This window comes from Rhinatrema bivittatum, chromosome 4, assembly GCF_901001135.1.
Source record: "Rhinatrema bivittatum chromosome 4, aRhiBiv1.1, whole genome shotgun sequence".
NCBI lineage: Eukaryota > Metazoa > Chordata > Amphibia > Gymnophiona > Rhinatrematidae > Rhinatrema > Rhinatrema bivittatum.
The window spans coordinates 483009959-483028590 of record NC_042618.1 but is presented as its reverse complement, the minus strand read 5'-3'; the positions used below and the strand labels follow the sequence as shown (position 1 = coordinate 483028590).

At 45.2% G+C, this 18632-nt stretch overlaps 1 protein-coding gene across 1 annotated transcript in view; it reads left to right on the top strand.

Moving 5' to 3' along the window:
- Positions 1–18632, top strand: part of RERG (RAS like estrogen regulated growth inhibitor) — an 89641-nt gene that overhangs the window by 19213 nt on the left and 51796 nt on the right. The window contains exon 2 of the mRNA XM_029597548.1: positions 6167–6289. Coding sequence (XP_029453408.1) covers positions 6167–6289 — 123 coding nt within the window. The remainder of the gene's footprint in view (positions 1–6166; positions 6290–18632) is intronic.

The window sequence follows — 18632 nt, the reverse complement described above, 5'->3', positions numbered from 1 at the left end:
TAGAACACTTTCCACTATTTTTCCTGGCACTGAAGTCAGGCTAACCGGTCTGTAGTTCCCAGGATCGCCCCTGGAGCCCTTTTTAAATATTGGGGTTACATTTGCTATCCTCCAGTCTTCAGGTACAATGGATGATTTTAATGATAAGTTACAAATTTTTACTAATAGGTCTGAAATTTCATTTTTTAGTTCCTTCAGAACTCTGGGGTGTATACCATCCGGTCCAGGTGATTTACTACTCTTCAGTTTGTCAATCAGGCCTACCACATCTTCTAGGTTCACCGTGATTTGATTCAGTCCATCTGAATCATTACCCATGAAAACCTTCTCCATTACGAGTACCTCCCCAACATCCTCTTCAGTAAACACCGAAACAAAGAAATCATTTAATCTTTCCGCGATGGCCTTATCTTTTCTAAGTGCCCCTTTAACCCCTCGATCATCTAACGGTCCAACTGACTCCCTCACAGGCTTTCTGCTTTGGATATATTTTAAAAAGTTTTTACTGTGAGTTTTTGCCTCTACAGCCAACTTCTTTTCAAATTCTCTCTTAGCCTGTATTATCAATGGCTTACATTTAAGTTGCCAACGTTTATGCTTTACCCTATTTTCTTCTGTTGGATCCTTCTTCCTATTTTTGAATGAAGATCTTTCGGCTAAAATAGCTTCTTTCACCTCCCCTTTTAACCATGCCGGTAATCGTTTTGCCTTCTTTCCACCTTTCTTAATGTGTGGAATACATCTGGACTGTGCTTCTAGAATGGTATTTAACAATGACCACGCCTCTTGGACATTTTTTTACTTTTGTAGCTGCTCCTTTCAGTTTTTTTCTAACAATTTTTCTCATTTTATCAAAGTTTTCCTTTTGAAAGTTTAGCACGAGTGCCTTGGATTTGCACACTGTTCCTTTTCCAGTCATTAAATCAAATTTGATCATAATATGATCACTATTGCCAAGCGGCCCCACCACCGTTACCTCTCTCACCAAGTCCTGTGCTCCACTGAGAATTAGATCTAAAATTGCTCCCTTTCTCGTCGGTTCCTGAAGCAATTGCTCCATAAAGCAATTGCTCCATAAAGCTATCATTTATTCCATCTCTCTAGCGTGACCCGATGATACATTTACCCAGTCTATATTGGGGTAATTGAAGTCTCCCATTATTACCGCACTACCAATTTGGTTAGCTTCCCTAATTTCTCTTAGCATTTCACTGTCCGTCTCAGCATCTTGATCAGGTGGACGGTAGTATACCCCTATCACTATAGTCTTCCCCGACACACAAGGGTTTTCTACCCATAAAGATTCAATTGTGCATTTAGTCTCATGCAGGATGTTTATCCTGTTGGACTCTATGCCATCCCGGACATAAAGTGCCACACCTCCTCCCGAGTGCTCCTCTCTGTCATTGCGATATAATTTGTACCCCGGTATAGCACTGTCCCATTGGTTGTCCTCCTTCCACCATGTCTCTGAGATATCAATTAAGTCTATGTCATCATTCACTGCTATACATTCTAATTCTCCCATCTTACTTCTTAGACTTCTGGCATTAGCATACAAACATTTCAAAGTTTGTTTTTTGTTTGTATTTTCATTCTGCTTTTTAATTGATAGGGATAAGTTAGAATTTTTTAGCTCAGGTGAGTTTTTAGTTACAGGCACTTGGACTACTTTTCTAATTATTGGAACCTCACTGTCGGGATTCCCTAATTCTAATGCATCATTAGTATCCTTTGAAGATACCTCTCTCCGAACCATGCGCTGCTGAGCGACTGTCGGCTTTCCCCTTTGTTCTAGTTTAAAAGCTGCTCTATCTCCTTTTTAAAGGTTAGCGCCAGAAGTCTGGTTCCACCCTGGTTAAGGTGGAGCCCATCCCTTCGGAAGAGACTCCCCCTTCCCCAAAAGGTTCCCCAGTTCCTAACAAAACTGAATCCCTCTTCCCTGCACCATCGTCTCATCCATGCATTGAGACTCCGGAGCTCTGCCTGCCTCTGGTGACCTGCGCGTGGAACAGGGAGCATTTCAGAGAATGCTACCCTGGAGGTTCTGGATTTAAGTTTTCTACCTAAGAGCCTAAATTTGGCTTCCAGAACCTCCCTCCCACATTTTCCTATGTCGTTGGTGCCCACGTGTACCACGACAGCCGGCTCCTCCCCAGCACTGTCTAAAATCCTATCTAGGTGACGCGTGAGGTCCGCCACCTTCGCACCAGGTAGGCAAGTTACCAGGCGATCCTCACGCCCACCAGCCCCACCCAGCTATCTACATTCCTAATAATCGAAGCACCAACTGTGATGGCTGACCTAACCTTTCCCTCCTGGGCAGTAGGCCTTGGGGAGATATCCTCAGTGCGAAAGGACAATGCATCACCTAGAGAGCAGGTCCTTGCTACAGGATCCTTTCCTGCTACACCTGGTTGGTGCTCTCCCATCATGAGACCTCCTTCCTCCAAGGCAGCACCAGGGCTGCCAGTCTGAAGTTGGGACTTGACTACTATGTCCCTGAAGGTCTCATCTATATACCTCTCTGTCTCCCTCAGCTCCTCCAGGTCTGCCACTCTAGCCTCCAGAGATCGGACTCGTTCTCTGAGAGCCAGGAGCAAGGAGCACATCACACCAATCCTAAAATTCCTACATTGGCTACCCATCCAATACAGAATACTCTTCAAGGCTCTCATCACGTGGCTGTCAGCAGGTTTGAGAACCGATGCCGGCAAAATTGAGCGGCGGCTGTCACACTCGCTGACAGCCGCCGCTCCTGTCAAAAAAGAGGCTCTAGGGACGCGCTAGTGTCCCTAGAGCCTCTTTTTACCACGGGCCCTCATTTGCATGCGGTCCAATACTAAATCGTGCGCACAGGACAGTTTTACTGTATCGGCCCGAAAGAGAGGATAAAGTACAAAGAAGGAATGCTAGTCCTTAAGCTGCTGAATGATCACTCTTGCAGTTGGGCCAATGCAATTTTAAAATTTTATCAACCATCTAGAATCTTGCGCTCGTCCCAAAGGGGGCTCCTGGATATTCCATCTCCCTGTCTCGCTTGACTCCATACTAACCGCGAGAATGCTCTCTCAGTTGCAGGACCAATATTTTAGAATTCACTTCCCATTGACCTCAGACAAAGTGACTCACTTAAGAATTTTAGAAAAGAAAATAAGACCTTTCTTTTCAATTTGTCATATTATGAACTTTACCTTTTAAGTTGGCTCATTTTAAGTTAACTTTTTTCCTTTTAAATTTGAAATGTATTTTATTTGTTTTATTATTGAGTTATATTATTTGTTGTTTTTATTGGTTTTAGCTGATTTCAGTTTTGCTATGTGCTGTTTTAGTTTTGTTTTTATAATCTTTTAATGTACGTTTTATTTTACTTTATGATTATGTATGTAAAGATGTTCATCGCCTAGGCCTTTTGTGTTAGGCGATCCAGAAATTCAAATAAATGTAAATCTAAAATCTGAAAGGGCCAGGCCTTATGATGGGAAAAATCTGCATTAATAAATGTTAAATCCTGCATCTTTGAGTAATGACATTTCTCTGTACTGCACTCTAAAATAACTATTACTCAAATGCAGCAATTAGATTGTTTCATCTGAACAAATAAGATCTGCAGAACTTTAAAACACTGTAAACAGAATTTGTAATTTTTTGCACAGAATTACCCACGGGTAGGATCAGGAGTGTGACCCCAGAATTTCATGCATCCCTGTGGGATGCCAAGGAGGGCCTGGGCTGAGTTTGCATTCACACATTGTCAGTGTGTTTTACAAATTCTATCTCTAGGTCAGAGAATGGAGCTGACGCACTTTACTGCAAAGCTACGTAATGATTAATGGGCTTTGATGTCTCTGCTCTTTATTTAGTTCCATTATATCTAACTAGGAGCAAAATCTTGGCATAATCCTATCTGATGATTACAAGGTAGTAAAACTGTGAAAGAGAGCAGAGACCCAAGGATGCTGAGCTGCATCGTGAGAAGCAGAGAACCAGAGGGAGTGGAATCTACAGAGGAGCAGGGAGATGTTAGGGTGCACAGGGAGAGGTTTATACACAGAAACAGGGGGTATGTTGGGGTACAGAGGGAGAGGTTTATACACAGAAACAGGGGGGATGTTGGGGTACAGAGGGAAAGATTTATATACAGAAACAGGGGGGGGATGTTGGGGTATAGAGGGAGAGATTTATATACAGAAACAGGGGGGGATGATGGGGTACAGAGGGAGACGTTTATACACAGAAACAGGGGGGGGATGTTGGGGTATAGAGGGAGAGATTTATATACAGAAACAGGGGGGGATGATGGGGTACAGAGGGAGACGTTTATACACAGAAACAGGGGGATGTTTGGGTACAGAGGGAAAGGTTTATACACAGAAACAGGGGGGATGTTGGGGTACAGAGGGAGAGGTTTATACACAGAAACAGGGGGGATGTTGGGGGTACAGAGGGAGAGATTTATACACAGAAACAGGGGGGATGTTGGGGGTACAGAGGGAGAGGTTTATACCCAGAAACAGGGGGGGATGTTGGGGTACAGAGGGAGACGTTTATACACAGAAACAGGGGGGATGTTGGGGTTCACAGGGAGAGGTATTAAAAATAGGGAGTTGTTGGGGTACAGAGAGTGGGGTATTAGAAGCAGGAAAATGTTTGGGTGCACAGTGAGAGGTATCAGCAGAAGCAGTGAGATGTTGGGGTACAGAGGGTGAAGTGTTAGAAGCGAGAAAATATTTGGGTGCACATGGAGAGGTATCAGTAGAAGCAGGGGATGCTGGGGTGCACAGGGAGGGTAATCAGCATATGCAGGTGGATATTGGGGTTCAGAGGGTGGGGTATTAGAAGCAGGAAAATGTTTGGGTGCTCAGGGAGAGGTATCAGCAGAAGCATGGGGGTTTTGGGGTGCACAGAGAGAGGTATCAGCAGAAGCAATGAGATATTGGGGTGCACAGGGAGAGGTATATACACAGAAGGAGTAGGATGTTCAGGTGGAAAGGTAAGGGTATTAGAAGCAGGGAGATGTTGGGGGTACAGAGAGGTATAAATACAGAAGCAGGGGGCTGTTGGGGAACACTGGGATGGGTATCAGCAGAAGCATGGAGATGGGGTACAGAGGACGGGTTATTAGAAGCAGGAATATGGCTGCCCAGGGAGAGGTATATATGCAGAAGCAGGGAGATTTTGGGGTGCACAGGGAGGAATAATAGAAGCAGTGGGATGTTGGGGTACAGTGGGCATGGTATTAAAAGCAGGAAGATGTTTGGATGCACAGGGAGAGTTATCAGCAGAAGTAGGGGGATGTTGGGGTGCACAGGGGTGCCCAGTTAGGGGTATTGGCAGAAGCAGGAGGATGTTGGGGTACAGAGGGAGAGGTTTATCCCAGAAACAGGGAGATGTTGGGTGTACAGGGAGGGGTAGCAGAGTAGCAGAGGGATGTTGGGATACAGAGGGCAGGGTATTCAAAGGATGGGGGTGTTGGGATGCACAGGGAGGGGTATCAGAGAAGCAGGAGGATGCTGGGATACAGAGAATGGAGTATTAGAAGCAGAGGATGTTGGGGTACAGAGGGCAGGATATTGGAAGCAGGGGGATGTTGGGCTGCTCACGGAGGTGTATCAGAGAAGGAGGGGGAAGCAGGGACAAAGAGGATGGGGTATTAGAACCAGAGGGATGCTGGGACACAGAGGGCAGGGTATTCAAAGGAGGGGGATGTTGGGGTGCACGGGGAGGAGTATCAAAGAAGCAGGAAGATGTTGGGACACAGAGAATGGGGTATTAGAAGCAGGTGATATTGGGGTGCTCAGGGAGGTGTATCAGAGAAGCAGAAGGATGTTGGGGTGCATAGGGAGGGTATTAGAAGCAGGGGGATGTTGGGACACAGAGGGCGGGGTATTAGAAGCAGGGGGATGCTGGGGTATTAGAAGCAGGGGGTGTTGGGGTGCTCAGGGCAGGGTATTAGAAGCAGGGGGATGCTGGGGTATTAGAAGCAGGGGGTGTTGGGGTGCTCAGAGCAGGGTATTAGAAGCAGGGGGATGCTGGGGTATTAGAAGCAGGGGGTGTTGGGGTGCTCAGGCAGGTATATCCGCAGAAGCAGGGGGTGAGATCCCCCTCTAGAGGAGGGGGCGCAGTGGCTCCGGCTCTGCTTCCCTCCCTGCCTTCCCCGCTGCAGCCCTCCCCCGCTCCTGCCACGTCCTGCCCCCGTGCTGCGGCAGCTCCTCCCTCCCTCGGAAGCGGCGGCGCTCGGCGGAGAAGGCTCGGGCTGGGCGGAGGGGCTGCGATCCCCGGAGCCCAGGTGAGTGCTTTCGCTGCCCGCAGGGTCTCCGGGACCCCCCCTCTCTCCCGGCATCTATGGGAGAGGGATAGAGAGGATCGGAGGGGGAGAGGCTGGAAGGGACGCATGGGGTGAGGGACCCCGGACAGCGGGGAGGAAGTGAGGTGAAGGGGACAGGGGGTGAATTGATGAGTGGGGTCAAGTGACGGGGGGAGGTCGCAGATGGGAAGGGAAAGTATACATAGGACTGGAGGGGGAGGAGAGATACATAGGACTGGAGGGGGAGAGGATGGGATGGGATGAGTTGGTGACAGAGGAAGGGCTGGAGATGAGGGGGAGGGGAGGGGCAGGACCGAGGGTCTGAGTGCTCTGGTGAGGGGGAGGGGCTGCTGCAGGGTCCCGGGGAGTCCCCCTCCCCGACCCCGGGCCCTGGTATTCTGCTTCGGGACTCGCATTATTACTGAGCCCTGCTTGCATTGCTGTAATGAGTGGGAAAGGTCTCGCCGGGGTCTGGCAGGCTGGATAGGGAGCCCTGAAGACGAAGCGATGTGAATCCGAATCTACAAGGACTGGGAAAGGCGGTGCTGCCGCCCGGCTCTCCTCTGCCGGACAGGAGCGCGTTACTTACCATGCGATGCTGGAGGATAAACTCGCGGTCCGCGGTGCCCGAGGCTGAGAGAGGGACAGAGCCAGCAGGATTCAGAAAGACTTCACCACGGCTCTCCTGGCTCCTTCTGCATCCTCACTGCACTTTATACTGCCCACAAAGACCGAAAATTCTGCAAACTTTACAGTGCTCAGAATAACACAGTTTACATGACAGGTAACACCAAAAACATGTTTTGTTACAACTTGAGGTAAAGTGCAAGCTAGCAGACTATAACCTAATAATCCCTACCAGAAATGGATTAAAAGGACAAGCAGCAGAGAGCGCTATCAGAAAGCTGTAAAGTGGTTCCAGTCTCTTGGCTTCCACACCGTTTTTTGTCATTTACCAACTCTCTAAAGGTTTGTCAATTTCTTTCTTTTTTGTTTTTTAAAGTGCAAAAAAAGCCTCCCTGAAATTACCCATATTTTTTGATAAAACATACACCACCCAATCATTAAAACCTTATATTTCACTGCTTCACCCAGATGAATGGCCCCAGCGATTCATCTGGGTGAAGAGATAAGCACGATTGCAGTGAAATATAAGGTTTTAATGATTGGGTGGTGTATGTTTTATAAAAAAATATGGGTAATTTCAGGGAGGCTTTTTTTGCACTTTAAAAAACAAAAAAGAAATAAATTGACAAACCTTTAGAGAGTTGGTAAATGACAAAAAAGGGTGAGACTGGAACCACTTTACAGCTTTCTGATAGCGCTCTCTGCTGCTTGTCCTTTTAATCCATTTCTGGTAGGGATTATTAGGTTATAGTCTGCTAGTTTGCACTTTACCTCAAGTTGTAACAAAACATTTTTTTGGTGTTATAAAATTGAGGTTTTTTGAGCCAGTATACAATATAAGTTTGTTAGATTCGAGAAGAATACAGTCTTTAAGTAATTACATTTTAAATTAATACAGAAAAGTTATTACTTAGAGATGCAGAATTTTAAATACTTTGAGCAGAATTTCCCTAGAAATTCACTGTAAGTGTCCCTTCCACTCGCTCTCCCTACTCCCCTTGCCACTTTGCCCTCTCAGGACCCAACTCCTCCACCTGCCAGTATCTCTCCCCTCCACCTCTAGGCTCAACCCCTTCCACTCTATCGCCAGTCCCAGAGTTTGACCCCGTTCTCAGTACTGCCCCTCACACAGGCTCCCTCTGTCCCTCCCTCTCTCACACACACAGGCTCCCTCTCTAGTACACATACACACACCCTCATACAGGCTCCCTCACTCTAATACACATAACTCTCACACTCACTCACTCCCTCACTCTCTCTCACACACATGCTCCCTCTCTAGTACACATACACACACCCTCATACAGGCTCCCTCACTCTCTCTCTCTCTCACACACATCCCCTCATACAGGGTCTCTCTCTTGCATACCCACCCACACAAGCTCCCTTTCTCTCTCACACATACTCCCTCACACAGGCTACCTATGTCTCTGTCTCACACATACACAATCCCTTCACACAGGCTCCGTCTCACACATACACACAATCCCTTTTTCATACACACGCGCTCCCAATCTCTCACACACATACACACGCCTTCTCAATCTCCTCATATAGGCTCCCTCTCTCTGAAACCCACACTCAAGCATCCCCCCGCCCCGCTTGCTCTCTCACCTCCCATGCTCTCACTCACACCCTCCCCTCCCTCACACTCCCTCCCCCTGCTCTCTCACCCTCACCTCTCTTTCACCCCTCCTCTCCCCTCTCTCACACCCCCTCCCCACATGCTCTCCCTTCCCTGCCCCTCTCTCACACCCCCTCCCCTTTCTCCACCCCTCTCCCTCTCCTCTCTCACACACACACATTCACTCTCACCGGGGCCTTCATCTTCGCTGCGAGCATAGCACGTCCCATGGCACGAGGATGCCTTCATCTTCACTGCAAACAGCACACATGCCATTTGCGGCACACGGGCCATCATCTTTGCCATGAGCAGACTGTGTCTCGTGGCACACGGGGGCCATCATCTTTGCCACGAGCAGACTGTGTCTCGTGGCACATGGGGCCATCATCTTTGCCACGAGCAGACTGTGTCTCGTGGCACATGGGGGCTTTCATCTTTGCCATGAGCAGACTGTGTCTCGTGGCACACGGGGGCCATCATCTTTGCCATGAGCAGACTGTGTCTCGTGGCACACGGGGGCCATCATCTTTGCCATGAGCAGACTGTGTCTCGTGGCACACGGGGGCCATCATCTTTGCCATGAGCAGACTGTGTCTCGAGGCACACGGGGGCTTTCAAACGGTGCACGGGGGCCTTAATCTTTGCTGCGAGTGGAGCACCAGGACCTTCATCTTCGCACGCTTCGTTCGCGGCATGCAGGGATCTCCTCTGCCATTTTCGGTACAGAATTTGGCAATTCTGGGCAAAGGGGGAATTCTGCGCAAATTCTGTGCTCCGTAGTAGCGCAAAATTCCTCCAGGACTAACTTTAGATTCCTAAATACACAGGCTCATCTCCTTCTTCCCTCTTATTCAGGTCTGTTTCTCTTTTAAGTTCTTTAGAGGAAAAATACTAAATATTATTTATGATATTCTTTCTTCTTTACATCTGCTATACAGCTGTCTGTGCTGTATTCATGTTTATGTTTATCAGTGTGACTCCTGCATGAGGCTCTGATGGAGATTGGTTCCTCAGCTGTCTGTGCTGTATTCTTGCTTTATGTGTATCAGTGTGATGCCTGAATAGGACTCTGATGAAGATTTGCTCTTCAGCTGTCTGTGCTGTATTCATGCTTTATGTGTATCAGTGTGACTCCTGCATGAGGCTCTGATGGAGATCTGCTCTTCAGCTGTCTGTGCTGTATTCATGCTTTATGTGTATCAGTGTGTCTCCTGCATGAGGATCTGATTGAGATTTGCTGTTCAGCTGTCTGTGCTGTATTCATGGTTTATGTGTATCAGTGTGACTCCTGCATGGGGCTCTGATGGAGATCTGCTGTTCAGCTGTCTGTGCTGTATTCATGGTTTATGTGTATCAGTGTGACTCCTGCATGGGGCTCTGATGAATATCTGCTCTTCAGCTGTCTGTGCTGTATTCATGCTTTATGTGTATCAGTGTGACTCCTGCATGGGGCTCTGATGAATATCTGCTCTTCAGCTGTCTGTGCTGTATTCATGTTTTATGTGTATCAGTGTGACTCCTGCATGGGGCTTTGAAGTACATAAGAACATGCCACACTGGGTCAGACCAAGGGTCCATCAAGCCCAGCATCCTGTTTCCAACAGTGGCCAATCCAGGCCACAAGAACCTGGCAAGTACCCAAAAACTAAGTCCATTCCATGTTACCATTGCTAATGGCAGTGGCTATTCTCTAAGTCAGTGGTTCTCAACCTTTCTAATGCCGTGACCCCGAAATACAGTTCCTCATGTTGCGGTGAACCCTTGCCCCGCCCTTGCCCCGCCCTCGCAGGGCGAGGGTGGGGCTTTGGTCATATGGGGGCGGGGTTATGGATGGGGTTGGATTTTAGTGCATACTTATTTATTATGACATTTATAAACAGAACCACCATTCCTCATAAAACAATAAAATTAAGAAACATAAAGCATCAGTTATAATAGTAAAACCATACTAATAAAAGAATATTTTAAAATTACTGAAATAGAAATTCTATTAATTAAAATCATATACATTTTTATAATTTCCCACACACCAATAATATTTCAAAACAGCACATATATCAAATAACACACAATAATTAAAACTAATAAGGATTTTAAAAAGCCCCTGCTGTCCATACATGGGAGCTCTTGATTTCCAGTCACCCTGATATTGTCGAGGATTAGGAGGTTATCCTCTCTCTCTCACACATACACTCACATGACCATTCTCTCTCACACATACACTGTCACATACTTACACATTCATGCTCTTATACCCACCATAACCTCTCACTCTCACAGACACTGATACACTCTCAGGGTGTAAGACACTCTCTCCCCCTCCCCCCCCCCCCCACTCACACACACACACTCTTACTCCCCTGGATTTTCTCATACACACTCATGCTCTCACTCTTACTGGCTCCCTCACAATCTCAGAGCCTCTCAGATAAAACTCTATGCAGCAGAAATAATGCTGAATGTTGAGAATTGTGTTATGCAGACTAATCTGGAAAATGCACTAATTTCTACATGAGTCATAATGAATCAGTCCTCAGCTGCAGGCATCAATTGATTATCCTGGCTCCCTTTATGTTTGCCAAATACAGTTCATGTGTAACAGCAATCCTAATTCTCCACCAGATCAAGCTGATTTCACATCCCACTTCATACTTTGTCACCTTCATCTGAGTCAAACAATTAATCTAATTACTGCCACTGCTGCCACGTGGCTATTGGGGAGACACTGATTGCTGCTATTGGCACTGAAGCCCATTCTGCTGCCTCCTCTGTGCAGGCCCCGTGGGTTTCCACTTCCTCCATGTTGATCTCGTACATTGTGAGATCCGCCATGCAGAAAAAACTGAATTGGAAACTGCAACAAGCCAGAGTCTCTGTTTGCAGTGTAACAAAGGAAAAAAGAAACATCACCCATCCTTATAAAACAAATCAAGAAATATAAAATCATCAGCAGTAAAACTGTACTAACAAAAAGAACATATTTCGAAACAGCTGATGAGTGGAATATCCAATAATTAAAAACTCATATAAAACATTTCCAGATACCAACAAAATATTTAAAAATAGCAGACACAAAGACCCAGTAATGAAAAATAATAAGGATACAAAAATTTTTTTGCTCTGCATACCTGGGAACATTTGATATCCAGGTGTCCTGAGATTGTTCTGAATTAGCAGGAGGTGGGGTGGTTTGCTTGGAACTTTATTTTATTTTTATTTATTTTATTAAGGCTTTTATATACCGACTTTCTTGATACAAATCAAATCAATTCGGTTTACAATGAACTAAGTAGAATATACAATTAACCAATCAACAAGAGATACAGAGCATACAGTTACATTATAACAAGGAAGCCTTAACTTGGAGTAGGAAAAAAAGAAGGGGTGAGCGGAGCAATAAATATATAAAGTGCAATAAAATAGAATAAATACTATATACAGAGGAGGGGGCAAGGAGCCAACCTCTCTTTAATGGATATTATGCATGAAAATTTGGAAAGTTTTGTTTACAGAGATGTTTGGTGTACAATTCTAGATCAGGGAATGGAGTTTGTAGTGGAAGAAGAGACCACTAGCGTGGTCTCTTCTTCCCGCGCAGGCACCCGATGCTCTCCACTTCCTCTTCCGGACCGCGGGGGGGGGGGGGGGGGGGGGGGGGAAGAAGAGAGCACGCCCGGTGCCGCTGACTCCAGCTGTCCTGCCGCGTTCCGCCCGGGCTGACAGCAAAGGACTCACATGCTTGAAAGCGCGGCTCTCTTAATTTTACCGGGGCAGTGCCGCCCCCGGGAAGCTGGCGCCCTAGGCGACCGCCTAGTGCTTCCGCCGGCCCTGTTTAGGCGACCCCTGCGTTTTGGTCGTTCGACCCCCGCCGGGGTCGCGACCCACAGGTTGAGAACCGCTGCTCTAAGTGAACTTAATAGCAGGTAATGGACTTCTCTTCCAAGAACTTATCCAATCCTTTTTTAAACACAGCTATACTAACTGCACTAACCACATCCTCTGGCAACAAATTCCAGAGTTTAATTGTGCGTTGAGTAAAAAAGAACTTTCTCTGATTAGTTTTAAATGTGCCCCATGCTAACTTCATGGAGTGTCCCCTAGTCTTTCTACTATCCGAAAGAGTAAATAACCGATTCACATCTACCCGTTCTAGACCTCTCATGATTTTAAACACCTCTATCATATCCCCCCTCAGCCGTCTCTTCTCCAAGCTGAAAAGTCCTAACCTCTTTAGTCTTTCCTCATAGGGGAGCTGTTCCATTCCCCTTATCATTTTGGTCGCCCTTCTCTGTACCTTCTCCATCGCAAGTAGAGCTGCTCTTCAGCTATTCATGAATGGTGCTAAAACTAGAAAAAAGTAGGGAAAGTATTTAAGGAATCCTGAAGTGACATGGGTAGGTTCTCTGTGTAGTACCACACCTGGGCACTGGGTCTGTATTAGAAACAGAGAAATGATGGCAGAAAAGGACCAAATGGCCCATGCAGTCTGCCCAGCAAGCTTATGGTAGTATCCCCCGTACCATACAAGTCTTCCCTATACTTATCAGTCTTCCAGACCCTCAAAGTCAGGGCCCTTGTTGCTTGCTGTTTGAGTCCAGTTCACCATTATGTCTTGCCGTTGAAGCAGAGAGCAATGTTGGAGTTGCATCAAAAGTATCAGGCTTATTGGTTAAGGCTAATAACAGCCGCATCAGCAAGTTACCCCCATGCACTCGTTTCTTCATTTCTATCCTCGGCCTTTAGGGATCCACAATGTTTATCCCATGTGCCTTTGAATTCTTTGACTGTTTTGTGTTTTGTCTTCACCACCTCCTCTGGAAGGGCATTCCAGGCATCCACCACCCTCTCCGTGAAGAAATATTTTCTGATGTTGGTTCTGAGGCGTTCTCCCTGGCATTTCATTTCATGACCCCTAGTTTTACTGATTTCTTTCCAACAGAAAAGGTTTGGCGATTGTGCATCATGAAAACCTTTCATGTATCTGAAGGTCTGATCACATCTCCCCTGCACCTCCTCTCCTCCAGGGTGTACATATGCAGATCCTTCAGTCTCTCCTCATAAGTCTTACAATACAGACCCCACATCATTTTGGTTGCCCTTCTCTGGACCGCCTCCATCCTGTCTCTGTCCCTTCGGAGATACGGTCTCCAGAACTGAACACAGTACTCCAGGTGAGGCCTCACCAAGGACATCACCACCTCCTTTTTCTTACTCGATATTTCTCTCTATGCAGCCCAGCCTTCTTCTGGCTTTAGCTATCGCCTTGTCACATTGCTTTGCCATCTTCATATCCCTAGACACTATCCCCCAAGATCCCTCTCTTGGCCCGTGCACATCAGTCTTTCACCCCCATCACATGCAGCTCTTTTGGATTACCACACCCCATATGCCTGACTCTGCACTTCTTGGCACTGAATGCCAGCAGCCAAATCTTCGACCACTCTTCCAGCTTCCTTAAATCCTGTCTCATTCACTCTTCTCCTTCAGGCATGTCCACTATGTTGCAGATCTTAGTATCATCCACAAAAATACAAACTTTAACTTCTATCCTTTCTGCAATGTCACTCAAAAAGATATTGAACAGAACCGGTCCTAATACCGATCCTTGCGGCTCTCTGCTTAACACCGCTCTCTCTTCAGAGTGAGTTCCATTTACCATCTCACGCTGTCTTCTATCCGTCAACCAGTTTGCAATCCAGGCCACCAACTCGGCACTCACTCCTAAGCTTCTCATTTTATTCGCCAGCCTCCTGTATCAAAAGCTTTACTAAAATCCAAGTAAATCACATTGAGCGCTCTTCCCTGATCCAATTCCCTAGTCACCCAATCAAAGAAATCAATCAGATTTGTCTGACAGGATCTTCCCCTGGTGAATCCCTGCTGCCTCGGGTCCAGTAATTCTCCCGACTGTAGATAGTTCTCTATCCTTTCCTTCAGCAGCGTCTCCATTAATTTTCCCACCACCGAGGTGAGGGTAACCGGTCTGTAGTTTCCCGCCTCCTCTGTTCCCACTCTTGTGAAGCGGGACCACAACCGCTCTTCTCCAATCACTCGGCACCACTCCTGTTTCTAGGGATCTATTGAACAGGTCACAGGGCAGACCCGCCAGCTCATCTCTGAGCTCCCTCGCCTTGTCCACTCAATTTTCCTAGCTTTTCCCATATATTCTCTTCTCTGCATGGAGTTTTGTCTACTACACCCCCGTTTACTAGCGACGGTCCTTCTCCAGGGTCTTACATAAGAACATAAGACGTTGCCATACTGATCAGACCAAGGGCCCATCAAGCCCAGCATCCTGTTTCCAACAGTGGCCAATCCAGGCCATAAGAACCTGGCAAGTACCCAAACACTAAGTCTATTACATGTAACCATTGCTAATGGCAGTGGCTATTTTCCAAGTCAACTTAATTAATAGCAAGTAATGGACTTCTCTTCCAAGAACTTATCCAATCCTTTTTTAAACACAGATACACTAACTGCACTAACCACATTCCCTGGCAACAAATTCCAGAGTTTAATTGTGCATTGAGTGAAAAAGAACTCTGATTAGTTTTATTTATTATTTAAAGATTTTTTATATACCGCGGCTCGTTAGCAAACATCACCTCGGTTTACAATGAACATTAAATTAGCAACAAGCTTTACGATCCAACAGATATAAGTAATGATATATAGCTGATAACATAGAACTTACAATAATTGAAATAAATCAAACTAGAAATTAGCTAGGGGTATAAGACTGGCGGATCAACTTAATAGTACATTAACGATACAGAAATTTTCAGATCAGAATTAGATTGGAGATAATTACAAAATTAATCATATTGCAGGTAAATAGGACACCATAGTGTGTTTAGTGTAATTAATAGAAACTGATTGGAATGAGAAGATAGTATTATATAAATGTCATGTTAAATTTAGTCTGAAGAGAAAGGTTCACAAATTGTAGGCTTGTTTGAACAGCCATGTTTTTAAATTCTGTTTGAATTTCTTGTGGCAGGGTTCCAGGCGTAGATCAGTGGGAAGTTTGTTCCACATGTTAATTCCAGCTATTGTAAATGTTCGTTCTCTCGTTGTGACATATCTTATTTGTTTAAGCGTTGGAGTATTTAGCTTAGCCTGGTGCATTTTTCTAATTGGTCTGTCCGATGTATGGAATGTAAAGAACTCGGAATACCAGTGCATGTCTTGGTTATATAATGTCTTGTTTATAAGGGTGAGAACTTTGAATATTATCCTAGATGCAATCGGAAGCCAGTGTAGGAGTTGTAGAGCTGGAGTAATGTGTTTGTGGCGGCGTGTGTTAGTAATCAAGCGTGCAGCTGCATTTTGTAGCATTTGAAGTGGTTGTATTGAGTTATTTGGTAGACCTAGTAGTAAGGAGTTACAGTAGTCCAATTTAGATAATATAGTAGCCTGTAGTACAGTCCGGAAGTCATTTGGGTGTAGTAGTGGTTTTATCCTTTTCAAGGTCTGAAGTTTGTGGAAACCATTTTTTATAGTGGAAGTGATGAATTTTTTTAGCGTAAAATGTTTGTCAATTATGACACCAAGACTGCGGACTTGTTGTATAGTGTGAAGGTCAGGTAGAGATTGTAGAGTAGGGCTAGCATGGTTGTCGTTTGTGAATAAATGATGAGCAGTTCTGTTTTGTTGGTATTTATTGCCAATTAATTTTCAGTTAGTAGACTCTCAATTTCCACTAGTGCAGAATTCCAGATTTTGAGTGCATTGGGTAGGGAGTCATTGATAGGGATTAGGATCTGCACATCATCTGCATATATAAAGTGCGGGAGACCCAGTTTAATTAACAGTTGACAGAGTGGAGTGAGGTATATATTGAAAAGTGTGGAGGATAGAGAAGAGCCTTGAGGTACTCCTTGTAGCAGATTTTTTGGTTTGGATTCCTGCTGGCCAATTTTTACACTGTATTTCCTGTCGTTCAGAAAAGATTTGAGCCAACCTAGCGCAGTGCCAGTAATGCCAATTTGAGAGAGGCGAGTTAAAAGGATATTGTGGTTGACTGTGTCGAATGCCGAGGAAATGTCCAGCAGGGCAAGTATATAGGATTGACCAGCGTCTAATGCTTTTAGGATAGTATCGGAGAGTGTTAAAAGGAGAGTTTCAGTGCTATGGTACTTGCGGAATCCAAATTGGAATGGAGAGAGTAGTTGATTTTCATCCAGGAATTCAGTGAGTTGCTTGTTGATAACTTTCTCTAATATTTTGGAGAGAAAAGGTAAGTTAGAAACTGGGCGAAAGTTTGCTGGTTCTGTCGGGTTTAAATCTTGTTTCTTCAGAGTTGGTTTTATTATGGCGTGTTTGAGTTGGGTAGGTACAATTCCTGATGTGATAGATTTGTTAAGAATCTTTGTTATAGGTGTTGCAATTCTTGACGGGATGGCGAGGAGTGTTTTTGTAGGCATGATGTCAAATGGGTGCGTTGCTGGTTTGGCTTTTTTGAGTATACCTTCAATTTCTAATGTCGTTGTGGTTTCAAATTTTGTAAGTGAGGCTGAGCAGAGACTGTGTATTTGAATTGATAGTGTGTGGTATGTGTGTATAGGGAATAGAGGTAGAGTTTGTAAGGAGATTAGAAGGGGAGGAAGAAGAGATGCGGTTCATGATAGCGTTGATTTTGTCATGAAAGTAGGATGCAAGTGTTTCACATCTATTTTTATCATCATTATCTGAATTGAAGTTTGTTGGTGGGGTGATGATGAAAGAGACATATTGGAAGAGAGCTCGTGGATTGAATTGGTATTGGTGGATCTTCATGGCATAGTAGTTTTTCTTGGTTTCTTCTGTCATTTTCCGGTATTCATGAAGGAGTGACTTAAACTTCTGTAGTAAAATAGGTGTTTGGTTTTTTACGCCATTTCTTTTCCATTTTACGGAGCTCAAGTTTCAATTTTCTAAGATCCGGGGTGTACCAGGGCTTTTTATCTTTCTTCTCTGTGTTGATTTCTTTAGTCTGTAGAGGGCAAAGCTCATTTGCTACATTACTAGTGATGTGATACCATGAAGAGCAGGCCGAGTTGGCATCAGAGAGGTCTAATTTGGTGAGTTCTTCTGAAAGTGCTTCAGTGATGTCTTCGGTTTTGCATTGTTTTCTGAAGGTGATGGATCTGTTTTTGGTGTGAGGAGAGATGTGGTTGCATGTAATAGAGCAGCAAATATCGATCCGGTAATGGTCTGACCAAGGTATGGGTGTGCATTTAGGTAAGTTGGAGTCAACAAGAGAGTTAGTGAATATGGCATCTAAAGTGTGACCTGCTTTGTGAGTAGGGCCTGAGACCATTTGTTTATATCCAAGTGCATTAAGAATGGTAAGGATAGCTTCACAGGCTGGAGTAGGTGGAGAGCGGTCAAAATGGAGGTTAAAGTCTGCTAGGATGATTGCTGGGGTGTCAACGTTGATGTATTTTGAGATATATTCGGTGAGTAAAGAAGGGTTATTTTCAAGTGTGCCTGGAGGAGCATATATAAGGCATATCTGTAGGGCTTTTGATTTAAGTAGAGCAATCTCAATTTTGGGCGGTGAGGTGATGGTTTGCAGAATGAGATTGAATTTCTTTTTGGTAGCCAGAAGAAGTCCGCCTCCTTTCTTTTGCGGTCTCGGTACGGAGAAAATATTATAAGTGTTTGTAGATAGTTGACTGATAATGGCAGTGTCTGTGTTTTTTAGCCATGTTTCTGTTAAAGCACAGATATCAGGGGATTCGTCTGTAAGGATGTCGTTTAAAAGTGTAACCTTTTTTTTGGATAGATTGTATATTTATCAGTAAGATGGAGAAGGTCATCAGTCCTAGGATTTGAGATAGGGGTGAAGTCATGATAGGAATTAGGGATTTGTCGTATGGTATATTGAGCTTAGTTCTCAGGGTATTGTGTGCAAAGTTTGTGTATTTTAAATGTGCCACATGCCAACTTCATGCAGTGCCCCCTAGTTCTTCTATTATCCGAAAGAGTAAGGATACCTGGCCAGGGGTTCTGCGTTGTAGGAGACCTGGGGAGGGGCTCTGCATTCCAGGAGACCTGGGGAGGGGCTCTAAGAAGTAGGGTACCTGGAAA